Raw genomic sequence first — 17,643 nt, 5'->3', positions numbered from 1 at the left:
CTGATGATTTCCAGATGAGAGCCCAGACGGCCAGGCCTGAGACGAAAACACACTCAGAATACAAAAAGGGAGAGTGAGAGGGGATGGAAGTAGGGAGGGAGGTGGCAACAAATGAATGCACTGAATGAAGGAATGATCCTGCATATGAAAGTCCTGTGAAATGTTGAAACTCAACAGTCACAGCATTGTCCACCATCGTTGTGTGTGTGAGGAGGATCAACATGACGCAGTGCTGGGCTCTACTCATCATTCTTAACCTGGCCATGCACCTGGCAGCCTCTCAGCATCACAGGAAAAGTAGGTGTATCTTTTATCTCCCTATCACTATGATTGTGATTTGCTTCCTCATTTCAAATAGTTTAGCTATTAGCTTTTGGAAACAAACATGCTTGACAGTTCAATCTTGTTTTGCTTTTGTGTTTGTGTTTCTGTGAAATAATGTGTTTTTCTTCCGGAGATATTGGGAACATTGTGACATGCAAGACATCAACACTTGATTTTCCAATGAAAAGTGACTGGCCTATTGTTACTGGATCCACTCACTTAGGAAATTCCTTTCCCCAAACTTGCATACGATAACATCCTTGGTCCTCCTTCCTTGCATGATGCTGAAAAACAGCTTCAGAACAGACAGGATTTGAGTGATACTTTAACTAAAATCGTTTTTAAAGACCTTTCTGCCCTCTGCCAGTAAGCAAATTATTGTAAGAAAAGTTGGCGAATTGTTGTTTTTATTCATGACAATGTAATATTTGTTTGGCCACCTGAGGGGAGCAGAGAAAGCTGCAAACACAACATTGACATATCACCTTTTTGAAGCAAACATTTGCCTTTTACACATCCATTACACATTAGAATTCATTTCATCCATTAGATTACACAGAAGGTATTGACTAGCTGTTGCTTATATATTTTGGCATAGTCAAAACAACATTTATATCTTTCATAAACAACAATCCTATTCATTTGAAACTTTTAATTGTGAAATAGAAAGATTGTCACCTTTATCTTGACTTTTTTCACTGAGTAGAACTTAAAGGTGACATGTCATGCTTTTCCGGTTATTACCCGTCCCCTTGTGTGTTATGAAGGTTTGTATGCATGTAAACGGTGTGCAGAGTCAAAACCCTCAAAGTACACCATGTAGGGAGTAAAACTCTAAAACAGAAAATACCTCCCCAAAACGCCTCGTTGGAGATACGTCATTGTCCATTTGATTCTTCCGGGGACATCATGATGTCATGTCGTCCCCGGAACAAAATGGACCAATCCGTGGAGCCGTTACATTACGTCCGCGCAGCCGTTACGTTAAGCCCCCGCTGATTGGTCCAAATTGACCAATCCACGACTTCCTCACACACTCAGTGCATGCAGCTCTGCTGATTTCTCCTCCCTGGCTGCAGGCTGATAACAGACAGTTGGGATCGCGGCGAAATTCTCTCTGCAGACCCATTCTCACAGCGTTGATCAGCCTTTTTCTTACTCAATATCAAGCCACACTTATTGTTTTTACTTCGGCTGTGACTTTGTGTGTGCTCAGGGTGAGTTTGGCTGTGTATCGCTAAACAATGAAATCACACCTCCACGGAGCTTAGCGCGATTCACAACGTCCCGACTGGTCCCGACCAATCGGAGCACACTGGGCTCACAGGGGGGCGGGGGGGGGGGGGGGGGGCAAGAGCTGCAGCGAGCCGTTTAGTGGAGAGAGCGAATACACATACTTTACAGAGATGCTGTATGCGAAACCAATGTGAGTTTGGAAAATTGCACAGTATAAATCTATTCTAGTAGACCTCAACAATGGAATTATGATCAGTGGAAATGGCCATGACATGTGACCTTTAATCAACTATGTAACATGTTTTAATACAGACTAATAAATCCCAGTGTGTCTAATCATCATCAGTCTTACAACTATTTTAATATCCGAAGTTTCAGATCCTATCTTGTCTTTCCTTGCGCTACTTGACTTGCTTAGCTTGTAAAAGAAGTGTCTCACAGTGGGAATATTTATGGGGAAGTCTCTGTTTACACTGTAAATGTTAGAGTTTGCATCTGAGCTGCTAGAAAAATGCAGTTGGTTTGGATTTTAATATGATTTGGTGGTGAATTTAAATACTAAGCAGAAGATGGGCCATTGCGGCTAAGACTTTCATTCCCTCCCGTGTCCTTTTCACCCCTGTTACCCTAAGCCAGAGGGATCCAGACATCCATATTGTTTTTGTTTTTCTCTCTCTCTCATCAAGACATCCCTCCAGCCAGGAATACCATTTAGCCCTGCTAATTAATGGATCTTTGTTGTTCCCTCATCTCCTTGCAAGCAGTTAACAGGAGATTACAAGTTCCCTGCCTGTGCATAATGACATTGGGGCATAGGCGGCGCGTGAGGCTCAGGTTTGGGAAGGCTAAATCACTTTTTTTTACCTGACGCTGCCCGCCTCCGGCGTCTATAGAAAAGAGATCAACTCAGTGAAATCACCGCCTGCTGACCAATCAGAGCTCAGTGTGCGGAGTTTAAATCTATCAAGTCATATGATATTACAGGATAAAGGAAATACAGTTTAAACTGCTGTATGCAGAGAAGACGCCGACGTGTCGCACTTAATTCAATCAGATCATCGATCATATAATATCATAGCCTATATTATCTCCTTATCTGAGTCAGCTGAGCCGTATCTGGCCGTGCAACACTCACAGTGTCACATACTGTAGGCCAGGGCTATTCAACTTCATTAGCAAGTGGGCCAAATAGTAAAATCACAGGGGGTTTGTGGGCCACACAATACTTTGTCAAGGAATCACTACAAATAACTCTTGCTTACAGTAGTGTTAATAGATAGCCTACTAATACATTAAATGAACTAGTCGAGTGCATCCCTTTTTTTTACTTTAATTGTATCAACATAAATCATTACAGAAAGCAACCAGTCCATACAAAGTAGGAAAGCTTCGGTTACAAGGCTTGACACAAAAGTGCAAAATGTTGCATCTTTAAAACTAAGGAGACCTGAGGTTTTTTCCCCAACAGTTCCATGTCCACTAATGTACAAAACAAGATGAATATAATACAACAGTATTCATCACATTAACAGTAAGTAGCCCTGTGTATAATATCCTCAACACTTCCAAGCATACATAAGGTGCTTTGAAGACAACACAAGTCCATAAAATGTAATACTAAATGCAAATAGAACATAGTAAAACAATAGCCATCAGACTCACAATAACATTCATATCTTGGAAACATTTTTACAATTTTTTAAACAGTAAGTAGGCTTGTTTGAATGACCATTCAAAACTGATCTGCATACATACCATGCATCAGACTTCTGTCATGTTTAGCCTGTTTGAGTCAGTGAGAGAAATTACACTGCCTTGATTAAGCTATTTCAGCATAGTTTGGCTCATAAGTGGTCAGAGCAATCCTGAGACACTCATGCAACTTCTCATTGGTCATGGAGCAGCGTGCCCTTGTTTTGATGGCATTCATATGAGAAAAGCTAGACTCACAAGTATAGGTAGATCCAAACATTATCAGTATAAGCAAGGCCACCTTCCTCATTGTGGGGTACTGATACTGGCTAACATGGTTAGACCAAAAGTCCACTACACCCTCAGACTACAGGAGCTGTTTTAAAGCAAAGGAAGACTGCACATCAACCAGCTCCATCTGAAAGAGGCTCTCATCAATGCAAGATATTACCTCTTTTACTTTTACACAGAAGTCTGCATCAGGCTTGATGGAAAACGGGTCACGGGCAAACTGCAATACCTCAATTGGAATGCTGAAGCCTTGGAATCTGTCAGTAAAGTTATCAGTCAATGTTGTCATGAAGTCTGTCATGACTGGCGTTATGTTTGCTCCAGGTGATGTGGTCATAAATGCAGGGAGTTTTGGGAAGTGCAGCAGTTTTGTCGTCATTAGGTCTGTTTTGAAGTTCGTTAGCTTTGTCTTGAAGGCACAAAGTCTTTCAACCAAATCAGCGATAGACTTTTCGCGACCCTGCAGTTCGCAATTCAAAGTGTTCAAGTGTCCAAAAATGTCACACAGAAAGTAAACATCTGCCATAAACTGTTCATCTAACATGCGCGGACATCGTTATGGACGAGTAAGTCCGTGTGTTCAGCAAACGTGTCAGCAAGCAGCTGACGGAACAGGCGGTGTTGTAGGCTGGAGGTTGAGCAAATGAAATTCACAATGTTCATGACAGTGTCCATGGTGTTTTTCAAATCACCACTGAGCTTTGCACACAACACAGATTGATGAATAATACAGTGTAAATACTGCATGTGGGGCTATGGCAGATAGACGCGCCACCAGCCCCTGCACTCTGCCGATCATAGCTGGAGCGCCATCAGTGACCAACAGGCACACTTTTTTTAAATCCAGTAGACGTTCGTTAAAAAACGAGACTATCTTTTGAAAGATAACCTCACCTGTAATGTGTCCCTCCAACGGAATAATCCCCAGAAGTTCTTCCCTAAAGCGAACTCCATTGAAAAACCTCACATAGATGCACAGCTGGGCCATGTCAGTACAGTCAGTTGATTCGTCCACAGCGATTGATATAAACTCTGCTTTTCGAAGGTTTTCCAAAAGCTTCCCCGACACATCCTTTGCAAGTAGTTCCACTGAGCGAAGTGTTGTTGTGTCTGAGAGAGGTACTTTTTTAATGGCTGAAGCGATTCGCTGTCTTTACTTTTTGGTCAATAACCACTTCATCGATGACAGCAAGCATGCAATCTTTAACGGTCTCCGCGTCGGTAAAGGGCCTCTTCTGTCTGGTGTCCAGGCTACTCGCAGGGATGCTATCGTAGCTCTCTCTTGTTCCGTGCAAAAGCGACTAAAAGCCACTTGACTCCATTCAAATGATGCTAGCAGTCCCTGTACTTTCCTTCTCCGTTCCTCTGAGCCCACGGGAAAACTAGCAGAAAACGAGCCGTGATTTGAGTTGTAGTGTCGCTTTACGTTGTATTCTTTCATCACGGATATACTTTCGTTGCGCAATAAACACACCGGTGTATTACTTGTTGCGGCTGGCAAAGTAAATACATATTTGTCAGTCCATTCATTCTGAAATTGGCGATTTTCCGAATCAACTTTACATTTCTTGGGCTTGGAGAGAGACATCTTGAAGCTGTTACTCGCTGTTACTCGCTGGCCCGCAAACCTAGTGTGTAACGTGAGTTTGACTGAGCCAATGACAAGTGCGGACACAGTGCGTTTTTTTTTAATGAGCAGAGCGCGGCAGGCAAAATAATGGATTCAAAATAATTCAAATGAATGGAAAAACCAGCGTTTTCGCCGCATCGTCGGATGTAGTGCTATTACACATATGCCATTTCGATTTGCAGGCAACATCTTGGAGGCCAGAAAAAAGCTCTGAAGGACCTGATTCGGCCCGTGGGCCGCTAGTTGAATAGGCCTGCTGTAGGCTATGCAGAAGTATTATTTTAAGCAACACATTAGGTTGACGAAACACTCAACTCAAATGTAATTAAAGTCAGATCCACTCGTGTCTTAGATGGGGCAGTGATATCATAAAACTGTTACGCTTTCAAACACTCTGTAGTTTATTTATTTTTTAACCAGTTGTTCTGTATTCACCTTGCAGGTGGCTTGTATCCTGGATTATTATGTTTAAGTCATGGATGACTAATATTAGACAAATATTAACTTTAAAGTTCATATTTGTCTAATATTAGTTTACTTTTCAGTAATGAAGTATGACGCTGCGCTGTCAGTACACTTGTCCCTGTTTGTGATTGGTCAAATGTTGCTAACCCCACCCCTTTCACGTGAACGCGCTCTCAGCTGGTGAGAGAAGCCCTGGCTTGATTTACCGAGTTGATATTAACCAGCGTCGAGATCTCGTTTCTTAGGGTTAGTTTAGATAACTCAAACATATCCAGGGTTTGAACTGGCTTCGTAGCACAGGGCACAGGTGGCTGGCTGCACAGCAGTGCTAATGTCAAAGACACAAACATTATACATTATATTTTTATTTTACCAGGATGCAGTGACACAAATATTTGGGAAGGCTTAGCCTTCCCTAGCCTACAGCACCCGCCGCCCCTGCATTGGGGGAAGCCTGCCCGTCCAAATGCAGATTGTTTGGAGCTCTACAGGATTGAGCAACAGGAGCAAAGATGTAGTAAGAAGAGACACCTTTATTTGACACTCAAAAAAAGTCAGCTAGAAAAATAATTTTTTCCTGCAGTGGCACGTTAAAAACTGAATATTAAATACTAACAAATCTTTTAACTGGCTTAATATTTACAGTAACTGGAATGAACTGATTTCGATAACTTGGTAAACACTGTTGTTGACCATTTAAACAGAAAACGTTGCTTTTAGCTGCCTGTTGCTATTGTGTGTACATTTCATTTCATTTCAAATCTTTATTTATACAGATAAATTGAGATCATTGATCTCTTTTTCAAGGGAGACCTGCTCAAGTAGTTCCACATGAAACATAAAACATAAACAGAACAACAAAAGGACATCATACAGCATTTGAGTCATGTACCTGCTCTCCTACTAGCTCCTACAAATGAACAACATCACATTTTCTTTTTAATTTCCCTGCATGAATGTTGTGGTCTGTTTCTGCGTCTACATCAGTGCTGCTCCAACCATGTGAGCTTTAGCAATAACATTTTATTGCTAACTGATGTTTCCCGCTGCTGGAATCATCAATTCTCTCTTCACACTTAAGTAATTTTTCAAACAACAAACAATGACAGCGAGTAGTAGACAACTTGTATATAAAGCACAGATTATTGATTTCTAATTGAAACCACCTACGATCACCTAATTCAAACCACCTACGATCTTTTATCAACATAACCCTTGTTGTGATGAGCACACTTTCTCTTTGTGCTGTTTTGTTTACCTTGACAATGCCTCGATGCAACTAAAGGGTCTCTTCAGTATCTATTATGACTGCACAGGCATTCCTTCAGTGCTGCTGATCGTGCATTCGGGAGTCACTTACTCAATGAGCAGTGGTAATTTTCACCTGCTAGTTGCGATGTTTTCATAGCTTCATGTCAGTGTTGGATCTAGAAAAAAAATCCTTAATGCCGTTTGGGGTGTTAGAACAATTTATGGAGGGTTTTATCTTCTACAATTACACTCCAAAAGTTTTTGAAGGCTGATTGTGAATATCCATTGTTGAGAAGTTCCTGAAACGTATGTAGAGTTTACAGCAAAGCTTTTGTCGCACAATAAATAGTTTTAGATCAGAGTTAGATGCTAAGAATGATACCACTACATATATCTACAGTACAAATAAAGCTAGAGCCATAGATGCTTAGCTTAGCTTAGCATTTTGTTTTGAAGCAATAAGTTAAACACATTGCTTTTATGAGCGTCAATAAAAGTTCCTTGATGATATTATAATATATTATATAATATAATATTATATATTGAACAAGGGAAAACACTTTGTATGACTCTGTCGGTAAGTAACAAAAGAGAACATTGCAATTATTTCAGTCTTATTGTTATTGTGAGGATTAGAAGCAGTACACCTGGCATAAAAAAAGTCCTTAGGAGTTCCTTAGATATGGCAACATATTAGTTTTACCTTTTTACTGTACTGATGAGTTATATTTGGAGTTGATGGATGTGTTACTTTGTACAGCATTCAGGCTAGCTTTCCCCCAGTTTCCACTCTTCTATGCTAAGCTAGCTCTAGCTAGATTTTAACCATTGAGTGGTGTTAAGTTAGGTTAGTCTTGCAATAAGGAATACAGAAGTACAGTATCTCCCAAAATGACCAACTATTCAATTTTAGGTAAAGGATTTACAGATTAGTTTCAAATGGAGAAAATAGTTTGGACGTTGAACTCTTGACTTAAGTATTTCTATAATCACAACAATGGCCTTTTTTGGTTGGGGCAAGTTTGAGAGGATGAACGGTTAAGATAATATGCTAACAATAACACCATGTAAGTGGGTTTTATTATTCTAACAATGTAACATAGGGCTGCATATTTTCTTTTACATTCTGAATGATGGCTTGGTTGTGAAAGCAAAGCCGGAGCTGAGCCTGTCAGTCCAACCCAGTCTCACGGCATTTCGTGTTCACCAACATGATTTTTAATCAATTGATTCGTGTTCACCAACACGATTTGCCCCTTTTTGTCGTGTTGCACAGCACGATTTTAAAAGCAATGTATTTCTACTGCCTGCAGCACGTCTTTTTCTCCGGTCGGGTCGTGGGAGACCGGAAGCTGTGTGGTTCATAAAAACATGTTCTTACTCAATATCAAGCCACAATTATTGCTTTTATTTTAAATCGTATAATTTCGGACTTTTGTTGCCGTCTGTGAGGAAAATAAATGGGGCTCAGAGCCTCAGGATACTGAAATCTGTATTTTTAAATATTTTTTCCTTCTAATTTGTTATTCTTTTCAAAATAACACACTGTTATTTACTCACCAATAACACACAATTATCCTTGCTTTTATTTATTGGTTTAATTCCATAATCTCTGGCTTTTTTGGTGTCCGTCAGGAACTGAATTTCAAAATAAAAATAACCGGAAACAGACGTAGGCCTATAAGGGACATTTCGAGCATCATTGCGATTGTCAACATTTCTGAGTTTAGGATGGCCGAAGACACTACACTACCCATAATCCCCAGCTATCGTTTAGGACTACAGTTCCCGTAAGGTTAGGCAGAGCGTCAAACAGCTGTGTGAAATGGAACGAAACCACGCCAGACTATCCAAAACTGGAATCGAACACCCCTCCAGAACTACACATGCTGGCTATTGTGTTTCGCAAAATGTTCTATGGGACGTCTCTTCTGAACGTTTTCGTTTTTCCCACAATTAGAAGTTGCCAGTATTAAACACATTGGTGTTATCAAATGTAAAACATATAATTAATACATGGGTGAAAATCGCTTGTGTCCATAATGCGCAGCATTAATATATACCCACATGATAGCTCATTGCTACTTTGTAATTCTACTCCACGACAATTCAGAGGTTAACCTGGTATTTTTACTCCACTGCATTTATTTGAGTTACTTTGCAGATTCTGATTAATTATGTGAAATATAAACAACCTTTAAATCAGACTTTAGTTACACCTGAGTAAAATTCAGGTAAGGTGATTGTCAAGTGCCAACAATCAGGAGAGATATTTGATAGTTGGTGCTTGAGAAGACTAAACATGTATCTGCAATTGACATGAATGGAAACAAGTAATAAAGTATATTCATTACTCGTTATTCTCTACTAATAGTTCATTAAAGACTGTATATTATGGCTATTTTGCACATCCCTTTCAAGATTTTCAAAGGTTTATTGACATATACACAACTACGGTGTAGTTATGCAATGAATGAAAAACTTGGGTCACAGGTTCCTCAACAGTGCATTACAAGACATCTATCAATATGTGTGTACCTCCACCATTAAACTGTCATATTCTGTACATTTCTTATTCTATCTACATACATAAGAGTATAATTAATGTGTATAATATCAGTTAAAATAAGTGCTTCAACATAGTTAACATTGCAGGAAAGCAATATATTAGACGTTAAGTACTTTGTCAGGCTTAATATTTATCTGTAGATAGATACCCCCAAAGACCTTAATCTGTTATTTAATGTTTAAATAAAGGTTAATCCGTTTTTCTGTTTTGCACCTCCTCCTATTAATATCTTTGTACATCCTGCACTAAACTGTTTTATTGTAGAGATCACTTATAGTATCTTCTTGATTTTTATATTCTATATTTCTATATTTATACTTTCCCCCTATGAAAGTATGTACTCTGAATATTTTTTTAATCAAATATAACACATAAAAACAATAATTCAATAACGTGCTTTAACCACTAGGAGGTGCCCACAAGGTGCACACAGCCATAATAACTTTGTATTATTAGTGTGTATGTACAACATCTGAAGATGTATAGTTTTATGCATGCTTTCACATCATTTTACAGCATATTGCTATACTATTTCAGACTCAGTATTTACATTCTTACATTCAAAGAAAATCAGTAATATCTTTAAAAACTACAGTCCTTTACCGTTATGGTGTAAATATAACCTATCTGTGAATTAGATCAAATGTAAAAGTCAGCCGAATTAGTGTTGATACTGCAAGGAGACGTATTGTGTGAAGAGAAATTGAAGATGTTGTTTAATTGTTGATATATTTATGATCCACGTCAAGTATTCAGTTTCGGCGGCATTTCTTCCAGTTTTTCCAAAGGTCTTCTCATCAGGGCTCTATAAATAAAGAACTACGGCAGATCTGTAATATGTAATACAGCCGAACCGTGTATTACAATGCCGTTATGTGATGACTTTCAAAGAGAAAAGCAAGAGCACTCGGAATTAAGTATTATTTTATTCTTTTAAAATGTTTTCCGGATTTCATATCATATAAACACCAAATCCCAGCATGCAACACATCCAATCAGCGAGCTTAAACCCATAGCTGAGGATCTTGGGTAATCGCTCGAAATGCCTACGTCTGTTTCCGGTTATATTTATTTTGAAATTCAGTTCCTGAGGGACGCCAAAAAAGTCAGAGATTATGGAATTAAACCAATAAATAAAAGCAAGGATAATTGTGTGTTATTGGTGAGTAAATAACAGTGTGTTATTTTGAAAAGAATAACAAATTAGAAGGAAAAAAAGATTTAAAAAATACAGATTTCAGTATCCTGAGGCTCTGAGCCCCATTTATTTTCCTCACAGACGGCAACAAAAGTCCGAAATTATACGATTTAAAATAAAAGCAATAACTGTGGCTTGATATTGAGTAAGAACATGTTTTTATGAACCACACAGCTTCCGGTCTTCCTCGACCCGACCGGAGAAAAAGACGTGCTGCACCCTGCAGGCACGAAACACATTAGGCTACCAGTAGAAATACATTGCTTTTAAAATCGTGCTGTGCAACACGACAAAAAGGGGCAAATCGTGTGGGTGAACACGAATCAATAGATAAAAAATCGTGTTGGTGAACACGAAATGCCGTGAGACTGGGTTGGTCAGTCGCCCAGGCAGGAAGCAGGTACATGGGGAGATGAGCCAGTGCATGTTGCTTTGGCTGGCCTCACAGATGCTATGAAGCCTAACTGTATCTGGACAAGGAGGCTGCGGGCAGTGGGGCCGGTCGTTACTCCAGAATTGGCGAGAGAGCACACCGTGGATTCCGCTGTCATGAGGTGTATTGTATCTGAATTCAGATGGAGCCCAGCGTTCATACTGTATACCTCATTAAGATCTGTGTGATCTGTGTGATGGCTTACACGCTGAGCCAATAACTGGATGGCAGCAGCAGCATATGCGAGCAGTGGAAAGAGAGAGTGAGATGTCAAAAGAGGTTTAAATTACTTAGTTTTGCTGTGAATCCCCTTTTAGCTGTAGTCTACTTTTCACTTCACTCTTGTCAGGGTTGAGTGAGGCAAGCAGGACCCAAATGCAGATGAACAGAAAAAAATACCTTTATTTCAAGGCTACTGGAACAAACTTCGACAAAACAGTACTCTCACCCCGTGAACAACGTCCAAATACGTCAAGGAACTCACAAAGACTAACAGAAAACACAGAACCTAAATACACCCAGGACTAATCAAACAAACAAGAGACAGGTGAGGAGGAAGGAGAAAACACATAGGTACCAGGTGAACACAATGAGACAACTAGACACACCAGGGAAACTAACGACAGGAGGAAAAACACAGGGAAAAGGACCAGACAATATACCAAGAGGAAAACATGACAGGGAGACCTGGGGTTACCTACTGTAACCCAGCTTCTATGAGAAAATGGCGCAGCCCTCTAAGGCTATCGCTATTGGGTTATCCCTCTGCGCCCCCGCGCAGCACTGAAACACTTGTAGTCCACGCCCACCCGCTAGGTGGGCCCCACCCTCGGGCCTCCTTCCGGTATAAATAGGAAGGTGGCCCGGCAATCTGCTCCCATACAATATAACTTTTCTTCAGCTATAGGTAACCCCAGTTCTATTTCGTATATGGCTTCGCCTTCTAAGGCTATCGCTATTGGGTTAAGGGCGACGCATGATGTAAGGCAAGGCAAGGCAAGGCAAGTTTATTTATATAGCACTTTTCGACGCAGGGTAATTCAAAGTGCTTTACAAAAAAGAAATGAAAGACATTAAGCATTAAAAAAGAAAAGCTAATAAATGTAGTCTGCGCCCCACTGGGTCCGCCCGGCACTAGAAGCACAGACACACCTGCTCAATAACACCCCCTGCCTGTTGTGCCATGCGTACTGGCGCATCACCGTCCCTGGAACATAGCAAAACATGCCTATCTTCCCGACGGGGTGAAGGCTGGGAACAATACATACCGGCCGCTGTGAGAAAGTAGAGACGAAGGTCCCACCTTATCCTGCGATCATAGAGGGGGAACAGCAGCTCTCTGCGTGTCAGACAGGTAGGAGAGCGCTCAGCTGGATCCCTGACGTCACTCACTCTGACCAGGCACTCCGTACGAAGTGTGTCAGAGTAAAAGGAACATCCCTCTCATACGAGGGGAAAAGGGCCGCTCTCCGCGTCCCGAGAGGCAGGAGAGAGGCGCACAGCTGGTTCCCTGACGTCACTCACTCCGACAGGACACCCAGTACAGGGTGCGTCAGAGAGGAAAAAATAAAAATGAATACATCAACAGGGGGAAGACCAAGATGCAACAGTGCAAATATCTTCCACTGACATTCCTCCGTGCAAAGCCGTGGAGGAGGAAATTCCTCTGGTGGAGTGCGCTATGATGTTCTCCGGGGGCTCCACCCCAGAGGAGACATATGCCTGAGACACAGCCTCACACAGCCAGTGTGACAGCCGTTGTGCAGACAGAGGTTGCCCGATCGAGCGCTCTCTATAGTGCACAAACAGGCGCTGAGAACGGCGCCAGGCTGAACTGCCATCTCCTTGGATCCGGAGAGCTGACGGAGCCACCGAGAGAGCAGACAAATCACTCACCCTTTTCTCTGATAGAGCCAAATTGAAGTACTACTTTGGCTGAACACAGTTTAAGGGGAACCTGATCAGGTTCAAATGGGGCTTTGCTTTAGTGCGCGTAACACCCAAGCCAAATCCCACTGAGGCGCCAGTGTGCGTGACACAGGTCTGAGTCTCAATACTCCTCGCATACTGCTGCGTTCTGCGAGCCCCTCTGTTCAATTCGCCGGGAATATACATTGCTCTGATGGAGAGCAACGTGTGTGCGCGCCCAGAACAGCAGCCGCCTGGCTGCGTTCAGAAGCTGCGCAGATCGTACTCCTCCCTGGCGATTGAGGTAGGCTGCTTCCATAGCCGTGGCCTGTTGTCTGTGCACTTTTAGGCAAAAGGGCTGCGAGGGAGTTTCCACACGCTGCATTTCACTCCGTCTCTCATCATGCAGCGCGTACACGCCCAGAGGATGAGAGGTGTGTGTATGCTGTCCACACGAGGTGTTATAACGGTGCTCGTGGATTTATTATGACCGTGTGTCGGAGGCATATCTGGGACAGAGGAATGTCGCGAGCTCTGCAGTTTATAAACCAATAGGTTTAAAACAGCAGGCTTCTGCAGCGTATGAACCACCTCTGGAGTGTCCCCCTGTTGGAAGAGACCCTGGGGGATCATCACGTGACCAGCTGACGCCAACGCCGAGCAGCTGCGTCACGGAGAGGGCTGTGTGGGTTGTGACATGCCGGAGGAGAGCTGTCAGTTTCTCCACTCGCTGCAGCGAGAGCCGCGCTCTGCTGGCTGAGTTTATCTTCTTCCAATTTCTTATGAAACCCAGGCTTGACAGATGCGATACGAGATGTACCGTCTGGAAAGCGACTTCCTCCCTGGAGCGAGCCAGCAAATAGCAGGTCGTCCAGAGGAAACCACCCTCTCATCCCTCCTCTGTGTAGTGGCTCCAGCCTTCTCTACACAAAAATGGGAGGAGCCAGGAAATATCCGACGGCAGACGATTGTTTGGTCTGATATTCCCTGAAATGAGAAACGCAGGAATTTTCTGTGTTTCGGGATGAGGGGTACGTGGAAGTATGCATCCTTCAGGTGGAAGTGAACCAGTCGTCCTGGTGAACACATTCCTGCACCTGTTTGATCGTCAGCATGTGGAATACTGACAGATCGAGGATGTCTCATTGCCCCAGTCTTTTTCGGGATTAGAAAAATAACGGGAGTGAAAACCCCTGATTTTCCTCCCTTTGAGGAACCCTGGAAATATCCTCTTTCAACAGGGGTTCCAGCGGCTCGGATTGGAGCGCAAGACATGAGGACAGGAGTGTTTCCTGTATCCCATTGAACTGTGGGGGGGGGAGAGGCGAACTGCAAGACGTATGCTCTGCTGATCAGCCTGCTCATCCATCTGTCCATCAGACCCGCGCGCTGCCACTCTGAGAAAACTCTGAGAGCGGGCGCACGTGCTCGAGATGTGTTTTTGGTCGTCATGGTGACGAGCCACGCCAGAGCCCCTGCCGCCGCTGCCCGTGAGGCAACCCAAGGCGGGGGCCTCCACACGCTGCGTCTCACTCCGACTCTCATCATGAGGCGCGTACACGCTCAGGGGATGGATGGAGGTATGTGCAGTGCTGCCCACATGAAGCGTTATAACGGCTTTCATGTGTTTATTAAGGCCGTGTTTATTAAGGCTGTGTGTACGAGGCGTATCTCGGACAGAGGAATGCTGCGAGCTCTGTAGGTTATTAACAGGGGTTAAAACCGGCAGGCGTCTGCAGCGAGTCCTGCTGTCTACTTAATCAACAGATTAGTGGCAGCCGGCTTAATTAGCGAGCTCTGCAGTTTATTAACCGATAGGTTAAAACTAGCAGAATTCTGCAGCGAGCCCTGATGCCGTGGCGCTGCCGCTGGGGCACTCAGCCTTCCGTGAGGCGAAAGGGCTGCGAGGAAGCCTCCACACGCTGCGTTTCACTCCGGCTGTCATCATGCGGCGTGTACACGCTCAGGGGATGAGTGGAGGTGTGCGCAGTGTTGTCCACATGAGGTGTTAAAACGGCGCTCATGGGTTATTATGACCGTGTGTAGGAGGCGTATCTCGGACAGAGGAATGCCGTGAGCTCTGGAGGTTATTAACCGATAGGTTAAAACCAGCAGGCTTCTGCAGGGAGCCCTGCCGTACTTAATCAACAGATTAGTGGCAGCCGGCTTAATTACCGGCTCTGCGTCCTTGGAGGCTCTCGCGGAGCAGACCAGGAGCGGGGGAGCCTCCCTCCCCTTTGACTCGCCGCCGGGAGACTGTCTCTGGGGTGCCGAAGGGCGTCCGTGGGCTCGTAAGCCTGGACGGGCCAATCGTCCTCCTCGGCCACAGCAGCAAGAGCGTCCGCTCTCCGCTTCCTGTCGCCCGAGGGGAGACGAGCGCTAGTGTGTGCATGCTACCTGCTGGTTTAGAGCCGCGTACGCGTGCTCTGACCCCAGGCAGGATTCGCATACTGTTTTCCGTGCTTCAGTAACTGTGCTGGTTGCTGAAGAAAAGAGGAAGCAGATTGCCGGGCCACCTTCCTATTTATACCGGAAGGAGGCCCGAGGGTGGGGCCCACCTAGCGGGTGGGCGTGGACTACAAGTGTTTCAGTGCTGCGCGGGGGCGCAGAGGGATAACCCAATAGCGATAGCCTTAGAGGGCGAAGCCATAAACGAAATAGAACAGCAAAACACCCAAAACAATACATACAAAACGTGACATAACACAATAATCGTAACAACTCTGCTGAAGCAGTGTCATCCAATCGCTCTTGGACTCTCTCACACAATGGATGGCATTGTAATATGAACATATTTTAAGAGTCAGGGCAGCAATAGTAGTCGTATAAACAGTATGCAAGGGGAAAATGTGGATCCTTGTGTGACCTCTGCTTTTATATTCAAGACTTGACTTGAACTCCCAAAGACTTTTCATTACCAGTGGGATTACTGCACAACATCACACAGAGTGGTTAAGCAGAAATGAGACTGTGATTATTATGGTGGTGAGAGATCAGGCTAGTTCTTAAATCCTTTCTTGGACACAGATAGCCTTTCTGATTTCATTAGGAATTAGCTTTCTGAGTAGCCAAAATGCTAAAAAATAAACTCACTATAGGGATTTTCCTTCCAAAAATAACTGCGCCCAACAAATGCATAAACATTGTGTCACTGTTGTTTTTTTCACCTTGTTCAGCTGCACTCAATTGACCTAAGCTAATGTGGCTGTTTACCCATTTCAAGTCTTTGTGTTAAGCTAAGCTAACTGCCTGTTGGTTGTAGCTTAATTGAAAAAATGTGAAACATAGGGAAAAAAATAAAACAAAATACTTGAGTAAATGTACTTATTTACTTCCTACCTATTGATCAAATGTGTCATAGCATGTGGAATTGGCAATTGTTATCACATTCAGTCAAATATAGATTTGGTATCATAAAGATGTGGCAACTGTTCCACTAGCTGAGAGATAGGTCTTTATTTCCCGCCCTATCTGGACACCACCAATAACGCGGTCCCTGATCTGCTACACTTCTGAACTGACACTCTGAAATCTGACCAATTGAGGTCAGCTACACCTGCCCCTCTGTGAGTGGGTGTATCTCACCTCTGGGTGCACTGGCCACTGCCACTTGTAAATATAGGAGCATCTGTGGCTCTGGTGAAAGACCTATTACCCTCTGCCCAGCTGGAGCCAGATTCCTTCCCACCTGCATAATATTTGAGCAGTAACGTATCTGTGTTTTCTCAACCTCTGGCCCACCCACAAGCATGACACATCGGATAATGTGCTGCCTAATTTCGTGAAAACAGGAGAGATCCTCTAATCTAATTTCCTGTACTTCTGGGTCCTAGCTCTGTATCCATCTGCATATAGGATAAAGCGCGGGACGTATTCCCTCATCAACCCCACGTTCCTGCAATCGGCGGAGGATGTGGACCTGCTTTTTGAGGTCAGTTCAGACCCTTTGTGTTCAGAGGTGCTGAAATGGTTAATGACTCTGCTTTAATACTGGAAGCCACTTTAATTATACTGGGAATGTGCAAAAGATCTGTCCCAGTCTAACATTTGTAGTCAATCTTCCTTTGCTAAAAATTGCTGTTCTGCTAATCATGTGGAGAGAACTGTGTGTACCCAAAGTTTTCCTGACATGGATGAAAGGAATGTTTTTTAAGTTGAATGCTTTCGTCAGTTCTAATCACAAAAAGGACAATAAAAATGTACTTATAGATAGAGTTCTTCTTTCATTGGTGAACCTTTGGCCCGCAGATCCTGCTGGCTGGAATGCAGATCCGAGATGCAGAACACCACATGCTGATCCCAGATGAGGAGCTGGCCTCCCTGAGGAGTGTGGAGAAGCTGGAGGTCATCTGTGAGGACGTCCTGCCCAAGTCGCTCTCAGACATCCGCCGCCTAACAGTGGAGCTTGGCCGGCGCCGCCAGCCTCTGAGCTGGCAGGACTTCGAGAAGACGGTGCTGACGCTGGTGTACACCACCCAGACACTGGCTGCAGCGAGCAGCCAGCAGCAGAAGGAGGCATGGACAGACGCAGCAGTGCAGCTGTTCAGAGCCCTGGAAAAAGACCTCAAATCCTCTTGAGGGAGGATCACAAGATTTATTATTTTAAGATGTTTTTATGGGCATTCACTTGCTTATGGTCACTGATT

At 43.5% G+C, this 17,643-nt stretch overlaps 1 protein-coding gene across 1 annotated transcript; it reads left to right on the top strand.

Moving 5' to 3' along the window:
• The first annotated feature begins 221 nt into the window (after positions 1-221).
• LOC117468275 (protein FAM180A) lies at positions 222-17,575 on the top strand. The gene is made up of 3 exons (XM_034112304.1): positions 222-297; positions 16,831-16,928; positions 17,246-17,575. The coding sequence occupies exons 1-3, from the start codon at positions 222-224 to the stop codon at positions 17,573-17,575; spliced, it is 504 nt and encodes a 167-aa protein (XP_033968195.1).
• The last annotated feature ends 68 nt before the right edge of the window (positions 17,576-17,643 follow it).

Source organism: Pseudochaenichthys georgianus, chromosome 23 (assembly GCF_902827115.2).
Source record: "Pseudochaenichthys georgianus chromosome 23, fPseGeo1.2, whole genome shotgun sequence".
Lineage (NCBI taxonomy): Eukaryota > Metazoa > Chordata > Actinopteri > Perciformes > Channichthyidae > Pseudochaenichthys > Pseudochaenichthys georgianus.
This window is presented reverse-complemented; position numbering and strand designations above follow the sequence as displayed.

Coding starts and splice junctions, on each gene's coding strand:
- LOC117468275 (XM_034112304.1), top strand. CDS start 222: ATGACGCAGTGCTGGGCTCTACTCATCATTCTTAACCTGGCCATGCAC. Junction 298..16,830: donor CTCTCAGCATCACAGGAAAA/GTAGGTGTATCT, acceptor TCTGGGTCCTAG/CTCTGTATCCATCTGCATAT. Junction 16,929..17,245: donor ATGTGGACCTGCTTTTTGAG/GTCAGTTCAGAC, acceptor TTTGGCCCGCAG/ATCCTGCTGGCTGGAATGCA.